General features: G+C 31.4%; 1 protein-coding gene across 2 annotated transcripts in view; it reads right to left on the bottom strand.

Annotated features, from left to right (window-relative positions):
• Window positions 1–3,124: 3,124 nt before the first annotated feature.
• LOC140432386 (arylalkylamine N-acetyltransferase 1-like) overlaps window positions 3,125–22,060 on the bottom strand; it is a 30,465-nt gene continuing 11,529 nt past the window's right edge. For both annotated transcript variants that reach the window (XM_072520243.1, XM_072520244.1), the window contains exons 3-4: window positions 17,805–18,003; window positions 3,125–5,986 (exon numbers count right to left, since the gene is read on the bottom strand). In XM_072520243.1, the coding sequence (XP_072376344.1) occupies window positions 5,791–5,986; window positions 17,805–18,003 (395 nt within the window). In that variant the 3' untranslated portion in view covers window positions 3,125–5,790. The remainder of the gene's footprint in view (window positions 5,987–17,804; window positions 18,004–22,060) is intronic.

A 22,060-nucleotide genomic window follows, 5' to 3' on the forward strand; every position in this document is an offset into this window, starting at 1 on the left:
ATCGCCCAAATTTGTCTGTCACTGCAACACGCGGCTGTGACGTAGGTGTGGGGATGACAAGCAATTATCGATCTTATTGTTACTATTAACTTTTACGGAAGATGAGCTTAATTTGAGATTAAAAAGTTTAAAACGAAAAATTTACGTTTTGTTTTTGTAAATAGGTGGCAGATAATCAGATTTTTAACAGTACCTAAGACATTCAGACTTATAAATTCTTAATGATCTGTTTTACATGGCAAATAAAATTTATTTTCGAAATGAATACATTTGCTAGTGTTATAATTAAATAAATGTCAGTTTACTCTCAAAGTAAATATTTCTGGTAAATAAAATCTATAAATCCGTGTTTTACTTACGTAGTCAGAGCACAAATTAATATCCAAAAACATTTGATGATAAATAATACTATTCAATACTGAACCAATTATTTCATAAACATACATAGGTAAAACTAAACAGTATACAATACGAGAAAACATTAGAAACATTCCCTACCGAACAATTTTATTTAATTTCCTAATTTTTGACCTATTCTCCGTTCATAAATTGTTGAGAGCACGAAATGTTATGTAATTATATTATATTAATAAAAATAAGAATTTAACCATTAACAATTTTGTAAATAAGAATACCTTATCTCTTTGGATATTTCAATACTAATCTTCGCGTTTAATCACTTTACTAGAAAACCTGAAATTCATATCCGAAGGTACTATTCGTTGCAAGATAATTAGGATGGAATTCCTCAGATTTTTAATAATATAATGGGTATGCTTTGGCCACGTGCCTCGTTTGTTCAGTTTATATTCGAAACTTAACTTAAAAGGGTGAAGTTATTACGAACGAAAACAATTTTTTTGTTTAGTACATTTTGGATCGCATATAATTTACGGCTCGTCGGTGTGTCCGCGTCTACGGTAGTAATTAGCGTCTCGAATATTTCTTTTGCGAATTATATGCAGTGCGTGAGTTATTTTTTATTCCATATACCTACGAACATATACGTACCTTTCGCTCGTGCTCGTTTTGTTGGATTGTTTGTGATGGCTTCATCATCAACATCATCAAGTTTTACACCGGTACTGTTGCGTACAGTCAGTAAGTCTGTCTATTCACCAAGAGAGAAAACTATTGTCCTGAATGTTCACGATGCTCTGGTTTCTCAGAATTCCACAAACACTGTTCGCAATATAGTCGAAAGTTGTGCCAACATGACTGGCGTAGGAGAGTCAACTATATATAGGTTCCTATCAGAAAGAAAAAAACACGGTATAGCTAACCCAAACACAAACGAACACTTAAAGAGAGAGAAAAAGCCTATTGAAATTGATGAATTTTCCAAAAATGGTATTCGAAGGAAAATTCATGGATTTTTTTTCAAAAAAGAAATACCAGCCCTAAACGAAATTTTACAAGAAGTTAGAGACGACCCGGATTTGCCTCATATCGGACGAACTAAATTGTGGCAAGTTTTAAAAGAATTAAATTTCCGGTGGGAGAAATCAGACCGAAAATCACTTTTGATTGACCGGGAGGAGATAATATGTTGGAGAAGAAATTATCTAAGATCCATACCAAAATTCCGGGCTGAAGGAAGGCCCATCTTCTACCAGGATGAAACGTGGGTAAACTCAGGTCATACTCTAAAAAAAAATTGGTCAGATAAAAATATATTAAGCTCCAGGCAAGCCTTTATGGAAGGTTGGTCTACTGGTATCTCCCCACCTTCTGGTAAAGGCAGTAGATTAATATTTTTTTCTCACATTGGCAGTGAAAAAGGATTTGTTAAGCATAGTTTGTTGGAATTTCAGTCCAAAAGCACAAAAGACTATCACGAGGAGATGACAGCTGATGTTTTCGAAGAGTATTTTGAGCAGATGATTGAACACATACCACCAAATTCAATTATAGTATTAGATAATGCACCTTATCATTCACGACTAGTAGAAAGACTTCCAACGACTGCGTGGAAGAAGCAGGATATTCTTGACTGGCTGCGGAATAAGTCTGCCTTACGAAGATGAAATGGTAAAAGCAGAACTTCTAAAAATTGCCCGGCAACACAAATCTAAGTTCAAGGAATACGTAGTTGACAAAATGGCGGAAAGCCGAAACATTACAGTCCTTAGACTTTCACCCTACCACTGCGAAATAAATCCAATTGAACTCATTTGGGCACAAATGAAAAGTTATGTGGCTAGAAAAAATACATTATATAAAATACAAGCTGTACGTGAATTGTAATACGAGTCTTTACAACATATTACAGAACAAAACTGGAAAGATGCAGTAAGGCATGTAATAGAAGAAGAACAAAAAATGTGGGATCTTGATAACATAATTGATGCGACCGTAGAGACATAACCGCTAATTATTAACTCTCAAGATAACTCGGATTCTGAAGTTGATCCTATTTATTTTGAATTTGAATTGTTTTCTAATCGTAATTATATAAGGTAAGTAATAATAGTTGTAATCGTAAGGTATTAAAGGGGAAAGGCGCAAAATGTCGCCTGTCAAAATGTTCAATGTGTTTTAAATGTATCCATTTTTTTTTCAAATCCTGAGAAAACTAAACAGCATTTTTGAAAAATTTAAAGGCAGAATGAAATATTTTTTAGAATAAATAAAAAGTTTCTTTTGCATGCAATATTTTCAATTAAAAATTATACTATATTTTCTCTTTTATTTTCACTCCTGTTACATAACATATTAAAATAAACATTGTAGAAGTTTTCAGCGACTTTCTGCCCTGAGTAATATTGTAATCTTTCATTCTGCATTTAAATTTTTCAAAAATATTTATTAGTTTTCTCCGGATTCGAAAATAATGGATACATTTAAAACACATTGGAAATTTTGCCAGGCGACATTTGGCGCCTTTTTCCTTAATTAAATAAATGTATCTTTTACAAATGGCAAGAAACTTTTTATGTTTGAATAAAATAAATAAGTTTTATTAAAAAATACAATTTACATAAGTACAATTTAAAAAATATATTTATTTAGTTCAAATAAATGTTTCAATCATATACTCTACGACACTGGTCGTTCATCTCTAACCATTCAAAATACCCCCGTAATAGGATTATAAGGTATTGTATTCCTTCAGATATAAGGTGGGTTAGTCGAAAACGTCTTAAACCGTCAGTTTTAGGTTGGTTTTTACTATTATATCGTATTACCTATCCTCTCTGTATTTCAGTTTTCTAATTAGGGTTAAACTTGTAGTGAGCTATCAACAAATTGTGAACCGACTGTAGTTGAATCCAACACGGATAAGTTTTTTTGCTTCAAATTTTCAGCTTCCTTGAATTTTAAATTTCTATAATTTATTCTAATTATTGTTCTAAGTTTACAAAAGTTTTTAGTAAGCGCATATGGCAACACTTTTTCTTTTTTTTTTTAATCATTTTTGAAATATTTCCAACAACTCCATTATTTTTCCTATAGGTATCAATATATTTTTCGTAATATTTATTCCATAATTTTATTTATATGAACCACTCATCTGTAGGCTTGATAAGACCTCCATAAGAGAGTTGCTACACCCATGATGGTAAACTTTAACTATGTTCACTAACTTTGTATGTGAAATTACCTAAATCAGGTAAACTATCTTTAATTTTTTCTTGCTAAATACCCAGCGATGTATTCTATGGCATCTTCTGTAGTTTCCTGCAAATCACTGACAACACAATATGAGGTGGCAGTTTGATTAGATGATTCTTGGGAAGAGAAAGAACTACTATTGTTAGATACATCGGGTTCTTCTATTTTTTCTTGATGAATTTTAAGATTGGCTTTTTGGAATACTTTTGGACTAATATATTGATCCACACTCAGAAAAAAGTGCAATTTGGTTTGTGGTTAACACTTTATTTAACAAAATTTCATATTTTTTCTGAACATTCAAATTTTTTGCTTTAGAATACCTCAACTGACTTGTTAAACTTTTTATTTTCATTTGACCCTTTTTCTTCAAATTGGAATGATCAGCTATTAATTTTTCATACTTGTTTAATAATTCGTTGTATTTTGCTTCAAATCTACTTCAGATTTTAAATCTATATTGTCACCAGCTTGTTCAAAAATTATTTCAGATTCAGTAATAGTATGTTCATGTTGATTAGATGCAATATTCAAAATATTTGCATCAACCTTTGTAATTTTTGCTACAAGTTGCTTTCTGTTTCTAACATCTAATCTACCTTCACGAGTAGAGACAGAAGGTGTCTAAAAGGTATGTTTATATACACAAAGTGTTGTAACTGCAATTTTCTTTAAAAGGCGTTTAGTAGGTAAACCTAAAATAAGTTACGTTAAAAAATTTTTATATGTATTTGATTGCTTTTTTATTTTACTTAATAATTCATTTTGAAGATCTCTTTCATAGTCATTGTTTGTAAAATGAACAGAGCATATTCTACTAGAATCAGGATTAAAATTATCAGCTCTTCTTCATGGGTTAATCCATTCAGCCCTTATAGTTTTCGACTCTAAATCCTTTCCTTTTGGAAAAGTGTGAAAAATAACAGGCATATTCTTGGTTTTCACACTCTTAAAATTATTTTCACAACCATATATGGCACATCTATTACCACCCATTTTGTTTATACAAGTAAATTGATATAGAAACAATAATGAAATAGTCTTATAAGGCCGTTAAATCGCTAGTACAACAAAAAAATTGGCAGCAGGCACAACTATTCTATATAAAACAATAAGAAATGTCAACCACGAATCCCCACGCCTACGTCACACTCAACACAACGCATTTCTTACATTAGAGCATAGGACAAAATCAATCCTATCTGTGTTTAGTGTCCTTGTATTTTACATACCTATCTATGGTTTATTTTTTAACCAGGAGGAGTAAACTAAAAAGAGAGATTCACACTCAAGAAAGTTACTCGAAAAGTCACCAAATACATCTTCTTTTTTGGTTGATTATCTCGGTCTTGATTATTTTTGATAGAAGTGCCAAAATAGATAATATAGATAAAATCTAAGGATAGAAGGTCGACCGCTAATATTTTTAGGATATCTTACTGTTCCAGTTCTTCTTATATTCCTTAATTGTTCTGTAAATAGTTAAATTCGCTAAAATTAGAACGTTACTTAAGTAAGTCTTGACTTTAACAATAACTAACCTGTTGTCTGTTTTATTTTTGCTACCATGGCTGTTATTTTCATTCCAGAATTATCAATTTTTATTTGTTTGTACATGTTTATATTGCATTGTTTTTCATTTGATGATAAATGACCCAAATCTACTCGGCGTTTTTTAGGTGGAGAACGATAATTACCACTATTACTTGGCATTGAATCCATATTGTTACCTTAATAACACTAATACGTTGCTAAATAGTTCTGAAAAGAACTGTTTGTTATAGAAAGGCAAACGAAAAATCTAAAAATTAAAGGAATAAAGCAGAAAATACAAAAAATCGTCGATATTAATTTTGAATTTTAAAATTTCATAAATGTCATTAGTGTCAAAATATCATAATTAATGGAGTAAACTTGCCTACGGTTGGACCAATTACAAACAAACATTAAGGCGCGGTAAATTTGAATTACCCTTCCTGGTTAAAAAACAAACAATAGTCAAAGATTAAATTTAAAATATCATTGTTCTATCGAAATACGTGTTGCCGTCGAACCTATATTAATGACAATTTGTTAGACATTGATTGACGAAATTAATTTCTTTTTTATTATTATTTTTTCAGTTATTATTTTAAAATACATTTTACTTAACTTTCTAACTTTAAATTAAATATATCACAGTTTGTACACAAAAAGTTGCAACGACTTATGCGGAGGAGCAGGTTTTAATACTACTTCACCATTAATTTTGTAGTTTTCATAATCCAGTGACCATATTAACTCATATCCCAAAGATTTAGCCATAGCGGCTGAAAAGAAACTAGTACATTCCATAAAGATTATTTGGGCACCGTGTTCTTTGGCAAGTTCTCTAAAAAAAAAATATTTATTGGTACAAAGAAGAACTAACGTTACAATAAGTTTAAATTTAAAATTCTATAAGTACACAAGAAAGTACCTAAACTAGATACAAAAATTTTAAATAATGATTCTAGAGTTTTATCAGATTTTTTGTAAAAGGCTTATTAGAAATAAACATAAAACAAAAGAAAATTAATATATATATATATATATATATATATATATATATATATATATATATATATATATATATATATATATATATATATATAAAGAAAAACAGAACAATCTTTTTGCTTTTCTTTATATGTAATTTAGATTTTAATCGTTTTTTACGCCACTATCAATATATTTATTTAAAATCTTATTTAGCTTTTGACAGTGACATTGAGTCTTGTCATTATGAATTTTTATTACTAGCATAAGAGACGTCATTTTAATATTAGTTAAAAGCTTTAAATGTTGTTTTTTTGCAGATAACGTCATTTTAATTTAATATTGTACAACTAATAATAAACTTGTTCTTTTTGCAGAGAAACACAATTGAGATTTACTAATGAAACTTTGCTATAATGAAGCTGGAGCAGCTTTATGACAATATACTATGTGAACTTATTGTTTCCCATTCTTTATGTTGTCTATAATAAACACACGTTCAAGTGAAAGTCTTAAAATATGCGGGGCGCTTTATTTTTCATGATAAGCAGAAGGATTATGTATCAATCATTTCTAAGAAAATGCTGTAGGCATAAAATCTTTCTGATCTTAATAGTTTTAAATAATCCAGAAACAGCATTGGCTGTATTTAACAGAGATTCATTAGTCTTTATCGTCTTTCAGGATATTCGGAACGTTGTTCTATCCAACCACATCGCAAACGCCTCTAGACGACCAACCCTTAGAGTAAAGTTCTCGGTGCCATGTAATAGCACTGATAAAATATAACATTTGATTATTTTTTGACGTAATTTTAGGTTTAAGTTGTGCTGGTGTTTACAAAAGAATTAGTTCATTTTATAAATATAGCGTCGGTGCCTGATCTTCTCGACCTAAAACTTTGTTGGTCTTCTGCTAGTGTTGTAATTTTATTCAGTTTATTTGTTATCACTTTAGTTGTTAACTTAAGGTATTAGGATGCTTGATCTCCATTTTTGAGGAATTCAGTTTTGTTCTATTATTTTTTGGATTAGTTTTAGTAATAATTTATTCAGATCTGGTTCTCCGTACTTTAGAAGTTCGTTCAGTATTCTGTCCTCTTCTGGTGATTTTCTGTTTTTTTTTTTAGTTTCCTTATTGCTTCTTTTACCTCTTCCTCCTTAATATTTAGTTCTTCGTTTGCCGTTATCTCTGGTGTTGTGGGCGCATTATCGTCACCTTTAGCAAATAGGGATCGAAAGTAGTCTGGCGATGTTTCCTTCTGAATGTGTTTCGTTTTTATTAGTTCGTTCATCTCTTTTCTTTGTCCTTTGATTAATCTCCATATTTCTTTCTGGGTTCCGTAAAAGTCGTATTCCATCTGTTTTGAGAAGCTCTGCCAGTGTTCCCTTTCTATTTATCTAACTAAAATATTCGTTTACTTTCTGACTCGTTTATAGCAATATTATGCCTGTTGTGTTGGTTTGTTTTGTTCTGTATTATAAAAAGGGTTTCTTTTTTTTTACCATTTTGTCTTCACTTTCTCTCTAAACCAAGCGGTTTTCTTTTTTGATATGTTAGTGTTTGTTACTTTCCTCTCTCCAAGTGATTCTGTTGCTGTGATAATTATGTTATTTTTGAGTTTTTCCCAGCTTTGCACAATGTTATCGTTTTCTAATGTTATTCCCAACAATCTCACACACATTTGAAATACACATTATCTCTTCTACTCCATGTTTTTAGAGAAATATCAAATAATACAGTGCAACTTACATACATACGTTGCAGATATAGTGTGGACAGCCTTTTTTAATCTCGTTGGTTTAGAATGGGAACATCAATTTTTTGGAGCTCGCGTCCGCGAAGAGTCCATGTCTCTGCCTAGCATAGAAATATTGAGAATACAAGGGCATTCACCAGTCTCATCTTAATATTTTGAGAGATAGATATGTTTTTCGAACATCTGCTTCATAGTTACCATCGTTAGTTTTACTAGACCCGAGATAGACAAAACTGTCCACTATCTGGTATTCCTGTAATATGTTAGTCAGTTGAATAGTGTGGAATCTGTCGACCACCATTATTTTTGTCAGCTATATTGATTTTTAGACCAACTTTACTGCTTTAGTGCTAAAGTCTTCGCAAGAAATTAAACATTACTTGCTCATTTGCTACTCTAAGTGTAGTGTCATCAGTAAATCTTAAATTGGAGATTTTTCTACCAGCCACTGTTACTCCACCGGCCCGGCCCATCCATCTAAAGCCATCCTTATGACATGTTCACCATAAATGTTGAATAAGTCAGGTGACAACACGCATCCTTGTCTAACACCTTTTTCGGTTTTGATTTGGTTTAAGAACTTCTGATCTAGTCGTACTGCAGCTATATTGGAATATTGCAGATATTTAATAAGCGTCACCTGGTGCACTGGTGTGCCCATTTCTATTAAAATGAACCACAGATATCCAGCTTATACGATCAACTGCCTTTTGGTAGTCAACGAAGCATATAATCATAGGTACTTGAAATTATCTAGACTTTTCAATGAGATGTCTCTGGTTCAGAATTTGTTTCTGTGTACCTTTACCCTTTACAAACCATGCTTGTTCCTGATGTATTTGGTAATGTAGATAGGATTTTAATCTGTTTTTGATGATATGCAACAAGATTTTACTAGCATTTGTTATTAGTGATAGTGTGCGGTAGTTTTCACATCTGGTAGTAGTTCCTTTTTTGTGTAGCGGGATATAAATTAGGGTACACCAATCAGATGGCCATTTTCCTGAATCCCAAACAGCGACACAGATAGAATCCCTTTGTTACCTAGTAACTGTAGTATTTCATCTGGTATTGAATCAATGCCTGGGGATTTATTTCTCTTTAGCGATTTAATTGCATCTTTGACTTCAGCGAGTAAGATAGTAGGTACTCTAGGGTAGTCAGAGGGCCATTAATTTTCTGCTCGTGCCTCGTATATATAGCTCGCCATAGAAGTTTCGCCATGTTTCCGATATTTGACCAATCTATTACAGACCACGTTTGAGATTTAAAATTCCTGGTGAGAAGTTTGATCTTCTGAAATAAATCTCTCGGTTCATTTCGATAGCCATGTTTCTGTATATCTCTGCATATTTGAGAGATGTAATCAGCTTTGTCTTTGCGGCACTGTTTTCTGATTTCCTTCGATAACACTCTGTATTCATCGTTTGTTCCGTATCTAGTTTTATATTCTTCGTATCCAGCGTACAACAAGGCGTACCAATACATATTATCAAGGCGTACCGATTGATAAAAATTTACATGTTAACACAACTTCTTAAACGTCGAAACGGTAAAAGAATGTAAATTCATATTACAATCAATTTAGGTTTAATCCCCTTTAAATACAATATTTAAACATAAAGAAGTAAGAAACTCTCGAAATGACAAAGGAACCGATAAAAATATCACGATGGAATTAATTATGAATCTCTCATAAAAACCAGCTTAACCTATGGTACAGAGACATGGAGACTAACAGAAAGCAATAAAAGAAAACTCGAAGCAACAGAAATGGATGTATTTAGACGATCACTTCGAATATCTAGAGCAGACAGAATTAGAAACGATGAAATAAGAAATCGGATGGGGGTAGATGGATCACTGGCAACAGACATAGAAAGGAAACAACTTATATGGTATGGCCATGTTCAAAGAATGCCAGAAACAAGACTACCAAAAATCGCCATGAAATGGATACCACCAAATCGTAAGAAACGAGGAAGACCAAAAAGAACATGGAAGGAGGGAATAACAAAGGCAATGAGCTCCCGAGACTTGACCGAAGAACAATGGAATGATAGAAATTCGTGGAAATTAGGCATCGGACAACGACGCAAGACGTTTTGAAACCGATATATATATATATATATATATATATATATATATATATATATATATATATATATATATATATATATATATATATATATATATATATTAATTATTAATAAAATAATTCAATACCAAAAACAAATAATGAAATAAGGACGCCGCTGTAATTGTGGAATTGTCGTGTTGTGGAAATGTGTGAATTGTCAGATTTCGTTTTTGAGAATGAGTCACACTCTCCAATATATTATTATCTTTCTGGTCGCTAGTTACGCCACTGGATTCCACAGAATCTGCACATTGTAGGACAATAGAAACTACGCAATACAATATTATAAATAGAGGGACATTTCAATTAAGATAACTTTTGCTTCATATATTTTGCTAGTAAACTTTTGTCTGGTAAACTTTTGCTACTTAACTTTTGCTTCATAGTTTTTGTTTCATACCTTTTGTTTGTTAACTTTTGTAAATTTGTAAATAAAATAATTTTTAAAAACTCCCTTTCAAAACACAAAGTTATAATTGGCGCAGTCAGTAGGATACGTGCGGATCGGAAAAGAACATTTTACACATCAAGTGATAGAACTTTTTCGGTTTGTGGTGTTTCGACATCGTAGTGCGTATCTAAATCGAACCTCTACCCTACAGTGGTATCAACGAGAAGAAGCAGAGTTCCAGAGGAAGCAAAAGTTCGGAGAAGAGAAGCAGGTGCTCCAGATAACTGTAAGTGCCGTTCCTTTTCGCCTTTCCTTTCATACATTTGTGAGGATAGATAGATTAATTTTTGAATTTTTGAATAAGAATTTGAATTTTTTTGAATAAGAATACTGATATTTTTTATCCATTATAATACATATTTATGTTATTGAAAATATTTATTGACAATTTTTTGAAATTTTGAAAAATATTTATATTGCGTATATATATTTTTTTTATAATACATAATTCTATACAATTTTGTGAGATATTTTGACAAATAATTTTATTTGAAAATATGGCTACTGCAACTCAAACTCAAACTCCCCTTAACTGGGATTTTCTCAAATCAAAATTAAAAAATATTAAACCCTACGATGGAGATTCCCATACTCTCAACAAATTTATCTTTAGATGCAACGAACTAATACAAACATATTCTACATATAATGATCCAGATTTAAATAAACACATTTTGGAGTGCATACAAGATAAACTAGTTGGAAAAGCAGAAGCACTAGTAGGAAATCGTATGGAACTAACGATATGGAGTAGTATAAAGAGAGCATTAGAACAATGCTTCGCAGATAGACGTGATTTAGACTGCTTAATGCAAGAACTAACACGAACTAAACCATTTAAAAATGAAACACTCCATAATTTTGGAACAAGAATACAATTATTAAAAAGCAATGTAGCCCAAAGAATAAGTAACGATACTAGTATAGAGCATGCAGATAAACTATGCCAAATTAACCATTGTGATAAAATCGCACTGAACACTTTTATTGCAGGATGTACAGGTGTTCTTAAAAATAATATGCACCTTAAGAAACCGAGTTCATTTGAAGATCCCATTGCATATGTCGACGAGTTTCATAATTTTGAAAATTTATATGGACATTCTAGTAATACTATTCCAAAAAACAATCATAATTTTAAGTCACACAATTCCTTTAATCCATCTTACAGGCCAAATCAGCCTATCAACCATTATCGTCCCCAAAATTCTAATCCCACACATCAATATGAAACAAACCCAAATTTTACATATCAAAATCAAAACCCTTTCAATTCTAACTTTTTATATCGAAATCAAGGTTATCAAAACCAAAATTCATTAGCACCCCAACATTCTCAGAATCATTTCACATCTCAGAATCGTTCCACAAACTTCCGACCAGAAAGTAATGTATTCAGGCCCAACCGAATTCCTAATGATCGGTTACCTAAGCCACAACCTATGTCAATAGCATCCAGAAATACATTAAATTCAAACGCTAGATCAAATCCCAATAAATACAATAATTATCGGAGAAATTATTTCCCTAGACGAATTCCTGATACTATAGCTGAGAAGCTATACACAAATAATTATCAAAACGAAAATAATAATCCAAGAGAACCACAACATGAACGAGTAAATAGCTATTTTAGAAATTCCGAGTATGATTTACCACAAAACGGTCAAGGTGACCAAAATTTTCAGATATGCCTCGGAAAGGAAACAGTCAATATAGAAATAAATTCGAATAATCCCCTACCATATATTGAAGTAGGAAATTCAAAACTAAAATTGCTAATTGATACCGGTAGTGCCAGGTCTTTGCTACGACCAAGTATCGCCGAAAAATATTTTCCTAATTGCATATACCAGTCAAATGTAGATATTATAACTGCTCTTTATACTAAGACTATTAAATATCAAGCTGAAATACCAGCATTTCCAGAATTCAGAAGTAACTTTTATATTCATTATATCTTATATGATTTTCACGAATATTTTGATGGAATCTTAGGATTAGAAGATATGATGAGAATGAACTTAGTTATAGATTTTACTAATAAACAACTGTATAATAACAATGTAACGATACCGATTAAATTTAGAGGACCAATGGATATTAAATTTGAATTTACTATAGGTGCACAGGAAAGAATGCTTTATCCTCTTCCTGTCAGTATACCTAATGGAGAAATAATGATTGAAGAAACATATTTAGAAGAAGTTTATATTCCTGAAACATTAACATTAGCAAAAAATGGCTATGCTATAATGGAAATAATAAACACGACAGATAAACCTTTGAAGATAACTTTACTAAGACCAATAGACGTATACCCCTTTGAAAACGCAAATTATGAATTATACAATTTCAATTATTTTAACAAAAAACCTAATGAGAAATGTAATAAGAGAAACAAAATAGACTTAGGAAACCTTATAAGGACAGACCACATGAATTCAGAAGAAAGAGAAAATATAATTAAGCTATGTAGAGAATTTTCAGATATATTCCTAAAAGCAGGAGATCCCTTGACATTTACTTCCAATGTCAGACACATCATAAAAACTACAGACGAAGTTCCTATACATTGTAGATCTTATAGATATCCTTACTGCCACAAAGAAGAAGTTCGAAGGCAAATTCAAGAAATGTTAGATAAATGAATCATAAGGTCATCATGTTCACCTTGGAGTTCACCCATATGGATAGTGAATAAGAAATTAGATGCATCAGGCAAAAAAAAATACCGTCTAGCCATAGATTATCGAAAGCTCAATGAGAAAACAATTTCTGATAGATATCCAATTCCACATATTACAGAAATTTTGGATAAATTAGGAAGAGCACAATATTTTAGCACATTAGATTTGGCCAGCGGATTTCACCAAATCGAAATGGATCCAAAATCTGTAGAGAAAACAGCATTCAGCGTAGACAACGGTCATTATGAATTTCTAAGAATGCCTTTTGGTCTCAAAAATTCGCCGTCAACATTCCAACGGGTAATGGACGAAGTACTAAAAGATTTGCAAAACAATATATGCATGGTCTACATGGATGATATAATTATATTTAGTACTAGCTTACAGGAACATATTCAAAATTTAAAACTAGTATTTCATAAACTACGAGAAGCACGTTTAAAAATTCAATTGGATAAATGCGAGTTTCTACAGAAAGAAGTTGAATTTCTTGGTCACGTTGTTACACCAGAAGGAATTAAACCCAATAAAAACAAAATATTAGCTATACAGAATTTTCCAATTCCAAGAACACAAAAACAAATTAAATCTTTTCTAGGTCTTTTAGAATATTATCGCAAATTTATAAAGAACTTCGCTAAAATAACAAAACTGCTAACAGTTTGCCTGAAGAAAGACCCTAAAATAGAACACACAAAAGAATTTATCGATTGCTTTAATACTTGCAAAAATTTGTTAATATCAGAACCAATTCTGGCCTACCCAGATTTTAACAAAAAATTTGAAATAATGACAGACGCATCGAAATATGCCATTGGGGCAGTATTATCACAGGATGGACATCCTATTTCATATGCGTCAAGGACCCTAAATTCAGCAGAGATAAACTATTCTACTATAGAGAAAGAATTATTAGCTATAGTATGGAGCTGCAAATACTTTAGACCATACTTATTTGGAAGAGAATTTATAATTTTTACAGATCACAAACCACTACAATGGTTGTTTTCATTGAAAGAACCTAATTCACGACTAGTGAGATGGCGGTTACAACTCGAAGAATTTGATTATAAAATTAAATACCAAAAAGGAGCCCTTAATAAAGTTGCGGATTGTCTTTCACGAATAGACACCGATAATGAAATAAATGTACTAGAATCTGAATCTTTGTGTGTAAATCTTGATGATATAGATGATGTAATACAAAAAGAAATAGAAAATTTATCAGTTTCAAATCAAGAAATTACAGATCAATTGTTTGATCAAATGACTTTTATCTTCCTGAGTTAAGCAATGAAGAAATTTCTGAAACGTTAGATGACAAGAATGAACAAGAAAAAAAGAATAAACATAATATCAGATATACAAATTAGACCTCCAAATGTTAACCCAAGTGGAAATGAAGATACTGATGGAAATACAGTACATACTTCAGCTGAAAATCCAATTCTTAGTATACCAATCACAGACCGAGCCTTGAATTTATACAAAAATCAAATATTAATAACTTGTGGAGAAATCAATGAAATAAAAACTAAAACACAAAAGATATTTGAGAACACAAGACTATTTGTTATCTTACCTCAAAGAGATATGCAAAAAGGAATCATAAATTTTGTTAAAGATTATATAGATCCAAGAAAATTATATGCCTTATATTTTAGACCACCACTATCACCTGAAACATTTGTAGTTGCATTGCAAAATTACTTCAAAAATTCTGCATTCAAATTTGTGCACTGTACAAAAATATTAGATGATATTGAGACTACCGACGAACAAAAAGAAAAACTTAACTATTATCATGTTTACAAAAAAGGACATCGTGGTATAAATGAGCTAAAAATATCAATGAGTTCACGATACTACTGGCCCAATATGTCAGAAGATATAGAACAGTATGTCAACAATTGTCAAGTTTGTTTAAAAAATAAATATGATAGAGACCCACCAGTCATTAAATTTAATCTTACACCAACGGCTTCTAAGCCATTTGATCATATTCATATGGATGTATTTAGAATATCCAATACACCATTTCTTACAATAATTGATGCATTTTCTCGATACGGACAAGCATATCAAATTCCTAGTATTAGTGGAATTTCAATAGTCGATGGTTTATTAAACTATATCACACATCATGGACTACCCTATAAAATAACAACTGACTCCGGCACTGAATTCAAAAACTATGACTTTTGTAAATTACATAAAATAGAATTACATTTTACCACTCCTAAGAACAGCAATTCGAATTCTCCGGTAGAACGTTTTCATTCTTCCTTAATAGAACATTTTAGATGCCTTAGAGAAACAAATAAAGATATGTCAGTAGAACAATTAATGAAACATTGCATATTATCATATAATAATTCAATCCATTCTGTTACTAAATTTACGCCATTTGAAATTATTAAAGGACATATAAATAATCCAGATCCATTCGACAATAATGATCATTTAATTTTATCACAATATGTGCAGGTTCAACAAAATGAAGAAAATAATCGTCTTGATTCTGATACAGATGATATACCAGACGTCCCACCAGGTTAAAGTTGACATCGACATTAATATAACACCTCTCGAAAACCTTTTACTCCCAATTAAATTAGGCACATGTAGATTACTTTATAGTAAACATACATTTATTCATTATATAAACTTAAAAGAAATAGTTAGACAAGTAGAATCTCTTAAAGTTAATTTTCAAATAATAAAAACTAATGTAGTGAAAGTTAATGCCTCAAATCCTATTTCATATCATGGATTGGCAGAAAACATGTTAGAAAGAACAGAAGTTTTAATTAATACATTAGAGAAAAAATTAGAAAACATCTATCCCCATATTCGATCAAAAAGGGGCCTAATTGATGGCCTAGGTAAAGTTAATAAATACTTATTTGGAAATTTAGATTCAGAAGACGGAGATAGATATGATAAAGCAATAGAATTACTGGAAAATAATCAGAAACAAATTATTCATGAAACGAACTTACAAATATCTTTATATAAAAAACTAATTGATCATTATAACAAATCTCTAGAAATACTTTGGCAAAACCAAGAAAAACTGCAACATAACTTACAGAAGTTCCAATTAGAAATTCAAAATACTATAAACAGTTTGGGAAATTATATTACTTTTCAAGGTACCATAAGTCAGATAAATTTAGATTGTCAGAATATGATAGATTTTATTGAAAATATAGCAAATGGAATTATGTTTTCAAAATTAAACACATTACATAGTTCAATTATTTCGGGTCAAGAAATTCAAGATATGATCAAATATTTGCACAGTATTTACCAACCCTCTCAAATTCCAAAATTTATAAATATTTTAACGTATTACATGCTATTAGGGACACAAGTAACTTTTTCAAGTTCAAAATTGATCTTTGCTACTCACATTCCTATCCTAAAACCAACTGTCCTTGATTTTTACCATATTTACCCAATAATTCAAAAGAACAAGATGTTCACTCCCACATACCCTTATTTGGCACGAACCTCTGACGAGACGCACCTACAGAAAGAAGAATGTCCCATTTTAGAAGAAACATACTATTGCAAAGAAGATACCATACTACAAGACAATTGCACCTTGCGTTTCCTCAATGGTCAAAGTTCAACCCAATGCTTTACCACAGAAGTCACTCTCCAAGAATCCATTATCGAACAAGTAACTAATAATGAAGTATTGATAATGCCATCGACATCAGAACGAGTCCAATCAAAGTGCAAGAGAGACCAAATTTTCGAAGTACACAGTCCATCTCTCATCAGTATACCAGAAGATTGTGAAGTGATAATCAACCAACTGAAATTCAATAATAATATCAAAATTCATAGAGGGAAAGCTCTAATTTTACCAAAAATAAAATATTTTTCTACAGAAAATATACAAAAATTCCAGAGCCATAATATTACCAAAATTGACTTTGAAAATCTTTACGCAATTAATAATATGGCCAAACAATTAGTACCAATTAGAGGAACAAATATTCCTTCGCATACGACTCCATTGGTGACCACCTCAGTCATAGCAGTTATTCTAATCTTGATCATTCTGTATATTATTAAACAAAGAAGATCAAAACAACGGAACGAGAATAAAATAGAATTACAAGAAGATTCCGGCATTGAAGAAGATTCCACAAACCAGCATCCCAAAAATAACTCCGTTATTTTTCGGACTCAGTGAGGGAGGAGTTACGCCACTGGATTCCACAGAATCTGCACATTGTAGGACAATAGAAACTACGCAATACAATATTATAAATAGAGGGACATTTCAATTAAGATAACTTTTGCTTCATATATTTTGCTAGTAAACTTTTGTCTGGTAAACTTTTGCTACTTAACTTTTGCTTCATAGTTTTTGTTTCATAACTTTTGTTTGTTAACTTTTGTAAATTTGTAAATAAAATAATTTTTAAAAACTCCCTTTCAAAACACAAAGTTATAATTCGCTGGTCTGGTCGATGTGTGAGTAGTAGTATGATGAAAGGTAGAATTTTATGGTTTGGTGACAATTAAGACGCTACAAAGTCTGAAATATCTATATATAAAAAAATAAAAAGACAAATAATAATTAATATAGTCGTTAATATGTTGTGAACTTACTTTGCTTTATTGGTAAGTTTCTTTGCAATTCCTTTGCCTCTAAGCGAGGCATCCACCGATAAGATAAAAATAGAGAGTATTTTATTAACTTCGGGATATCTTTTGAACAGATCAACTTCCCTTTCTGCGTACTCTAATAGGCGTACGACTTTTACAAATCTTTCGTCCGTTACAGGATATTCTTCGAACTCAAATGTATCTAAAAATGAAATTAGATTATGTAGGCACGGATAAATAAGTATATGAGGCTAGAATGAATTATTATTTATTACACGTACGACTTTTACAAATCTTTCGTCCGTTACAGGATATTCTTCGAACTCAAATGTATCTAAAAATGAAATTAGATTATGTAGGCACGGATAACTAAGTACATGAGGCTAGAATGAATTATTATTTATAGTAAATAAAGTATTCTTTACAATAAATATTTGATGAATTAATACTAATTATTTAATTACCGACCAATAACATAATAATATTTATAAACAAAAAAAAAAAGGTTAAAGCGACTTTTTCAAAAAGCAACGTTATATCAGTCAAACTTCGTTAAATTTAAAATATAAAGCGATAACGTGAATAAATGATAAAAAATAATGACTAATTTAACACAATTGTTTAAATTTCTGTAGTCCATTTACTCTAGTGTAACGGGATTTAATTAAGCATCCAGAAATCAGATCTAAGTAACCCAATTCAGTTTAGCATTTAAAATCCTTTCAATAATATTATTCATTCCTTATTGCTAAATGCGATTGTTTGTTTATGACATTAAAAATATCGGTGTAACTAAAACACGCGCTGACCTAATGAAATTTGCAATGTAATCAAAAATTTATTAAATAATGTGTACAAATTATATTAGTAAAATATTATTATATAAACAAACACACGTGAGGTAAATGGCTGGAAAATATCGGGAGTAGTTCATTAATATTAAGAATTAAGAAGTTAACAGTCGAAGCTAGTGTTGTCATCTGTCAACTGAGTACTCTCTCTATTATTGTACTTAGAAAAATAATAAAGTAATTATGAGTATCCAGTGAGTTCGAGTTAATCAATTGCATGCAGGGGGTAAACTACCCCTATAGTTCTACTATATGGAACTCTTGATGGAAGCAATCCCATAAACATTATAAGAATATACAACATTATTATACTAGGTGCCAGGCTGGGTTAAGTATGCCCTTTTATGTCCCCTCGGTACCATGACGTTTTTTATTGTTATTGACAATTTAATTGTTTAAATCATTGTATCTCCTAAACTATTAGACATATTTATTTGTTCCTTCAGAAAAAACGAACACGTTTGTAAAAAACAATTGCAAAATAGGCATTCGATGGGCCCTTTCCAAATATTATTCAGATTTCATACGTGCGAATAACCTCTCATTTTAAAGGTAATTATTTCAGTTGTATTAACAAAAAAAGTTATAGCAAATAAACATTAAAAATTTAATTAAAATTTAAGCTTTGGTAAATGTTTCTATGTTAATTTTGGACCAAGATATGGAACTTTTAATAACGCGCTTTGAGGCTCACCGTCAGCTCGCAGCTAATATAAAATTCAATATATACGTAAAATCCATGAAGATTCAAAGATGCATATTAACTTATAATTGCAAATAAAAAAGTTATAGCAGTTCATAGTTAAATTGTTTGTTAAAAAGTGGTGAATGAAGTTGTATATAAGAGTTTTATACAAAACTGAGCCATAAATGATGACAGTTTGGTTAATAGAATTTATAGAACAATTCAAAATTAATATTTTATGCTTTGGTAAATGCTGATATTGTAACGAACAAGCTAATTTCGGCGTACCTCATATAACGGTTGCATCCCTCGAAACGATGAAGTCTACAGTCGGAAAAATGAAAGATTACCCATAAACGATCATATCAATCACTTATTTTGTATTTGCTGTCTTTTTCTATAACAAACATTTGTTATTTATAGAAAAAGGCAGCAAATACAAAATAAGTGATTGATATGATCCTTCATGGGTAATCTTTCATTTTTTCCGCTGTGTTCAAGAATAATTAAAGATGTATCGACCGGTTAACAGATCGAAGCGTTTATACAAGCGAGAATAGAGGTGGACTATTCCAGATTATTCTAGTAAATAATGACTTCTATATATAAGCCGCGCTGATATTAGTTTAGTTGATAAGAGAATATCGTATTGTACCGTTACAGTGGAGTTACGGTGTGAGGTAAATCATTAATTAAAAAATAAGTTCAGCAGCGACTTTTGAAAAAGACTTTGGAACTTTTGAAAAGTATTGTTTATCGGGAACATCCACTTAGTTCGGTAGTAATCTTTGTAAGAAAGAACATCTAAAAAGTACGTGTGTGTCCGACCAGAAATTCGGTTTGAAGAACTGTCAGTTTAACAATTACGTGAACAACTTGAAGAACGAGATGAAGACTGCAGCGGGTCCAAGAAGATCCTTTAAAAACGACTTAAGGATCTTCTTAATAAGAATGGAGATGACCAGATACATTCCATTTTCTATAAACAGAAGAAGCAGTTTTAACGAAAATAAATGAGAAATTTAAAAATGTTTCTCAAATGATTGAAGAATTTTCTAGAAAGAATGATGATAAATTCGAAAATGTTATTAGAAGAATCGACGAAAAATTTGAAAATGTTTCTCAAATGATTGAGGAAACTTCTGAAAATGTTTCCAAAAGATTTGAGGAAACTTTCCAAATAATTAAAGGAGTATGTAAACGTAACAATGAGAAATTTGAAGAAGTTTCTAGAACATTTGATAAGACACAAAAAAATGTAAGCGTTGACGTTGAAGAAAAGATCAAACAATTAGAGAGCATAATAACCAATAAGAAAGTGCTATCACCAGTTATTGCAGTAGTTTTAGATACTGTAGTAAAAGAAGAATCACCGAGAGACGAAACGACACATTATATGAGAAGATGAGAAGATTTCTCGGTTCATATACCTTAAACAAATTGGAAGCTATTGCGACCGCCAATCATTGGACAGAACAAGAAAAACCTGTTTACTTAACTGCTGCTTTACGAGGTGATACTGAGGATATCCTAAAATCAAATCATAAGGGCCAAGAAAAATGTTACGAGTTCTTGATCACTTGACTAGGCAAACTTTGCGGAGATGCCCATCTACAATAAGTCTACAAAGCCCAACTAAGAAGTATAATTCAACGAGCAATTGAAAATTTGGAAGAGTTTAAAGCAGATGTTGCTCGTATAGTACGGTTGGCTTATATGGAGGTACTACAAGATTTTGGAAGAAAAGCTTTACAACTAGCAAGGCCGAAAGTTCTAGATGAAACGCTCGTTATTGCATTGGAACACAAAACAGCTAGATTAAGCTATCGAGTACGACCCTCTGAAGAAAATGACGAACAAAACGATAAACGTTGGGAGGAAACCATACGGAAAATAGTTCGTAACACGATCCCGAAGAGACGCGAGCTCAGATGTTAAAATGGTGGCGACAACACAATAGTCAGAAAGCTAGAACAGATCGAACACTGGGCTGGAAAAGTTCATTCAAATGCAGATGCTCTGTCAAGACGGTCATGCAGTGCAAATTTTAATCACTGTCTTAAATTAGAGGAACAAAATTGGCCTCTGAAACGAACCACCGTCATTAATTATCAATGACAGCCTCAACAGCTACAAGACGCCCAAGGAGATGATCCATGTATAAAAAGAGTATTGGATTGGATGTGTCAAAATGAGAGACCTTCTTGACATTGACAAGACATTAGTGCATGCAGTCCAGAAGTCAAGTCTTACAGGAGCCAATGGAATTGGTACTGGTACTAAAAGATGATCTGTATAGAATCTTTGAAAACGATGATGGTACAGAATCTAAGCTTTAATTGATTGTACCTAAAAGTAAAGTGAATTAATATAAAGTTGAATGCTCGAATAAATGAACTTTGATCAAATGAAAAAGCAGATATCCAGCACAGTTTATTAATCAAACCTTGTCTAAGTACTTTCGCTTCCTAGAGCGAACCTTTAGTCGAGTCTTCATAATACTAAAGTGTCCACCTGATGCACCGTCATGTAACTGACGCAATACTTCTGACACTTTATTTTTAAATCTTATCTAAGTACTTTCGCTTCCCAGGGCATCTTCAGGTTCATTTCGTCAATTTTGGCCTATCCAACAAACGTTGAGAATGTCATAAATATAAATTTATACATTACACTACACTAAAAAAGGACAAATAGTTTAATTTTTTTTTAAAAAACGGGAA

This window comes from Diabrotica undecimpunctata, chromosome 1 (genome assembly GCF_040954645.1).
Source record: "Diabrotica undecimpunctata isolate CICGRU chromosome 1, icDiaUnde3, whole genome shotgun sequence".
NCBI lineage: Eukaryota > Metazoa > Arthropoda > Insecta > Coleoptera > Chrysomelidae > Diabrotica > Diabrotica undecimpunctata.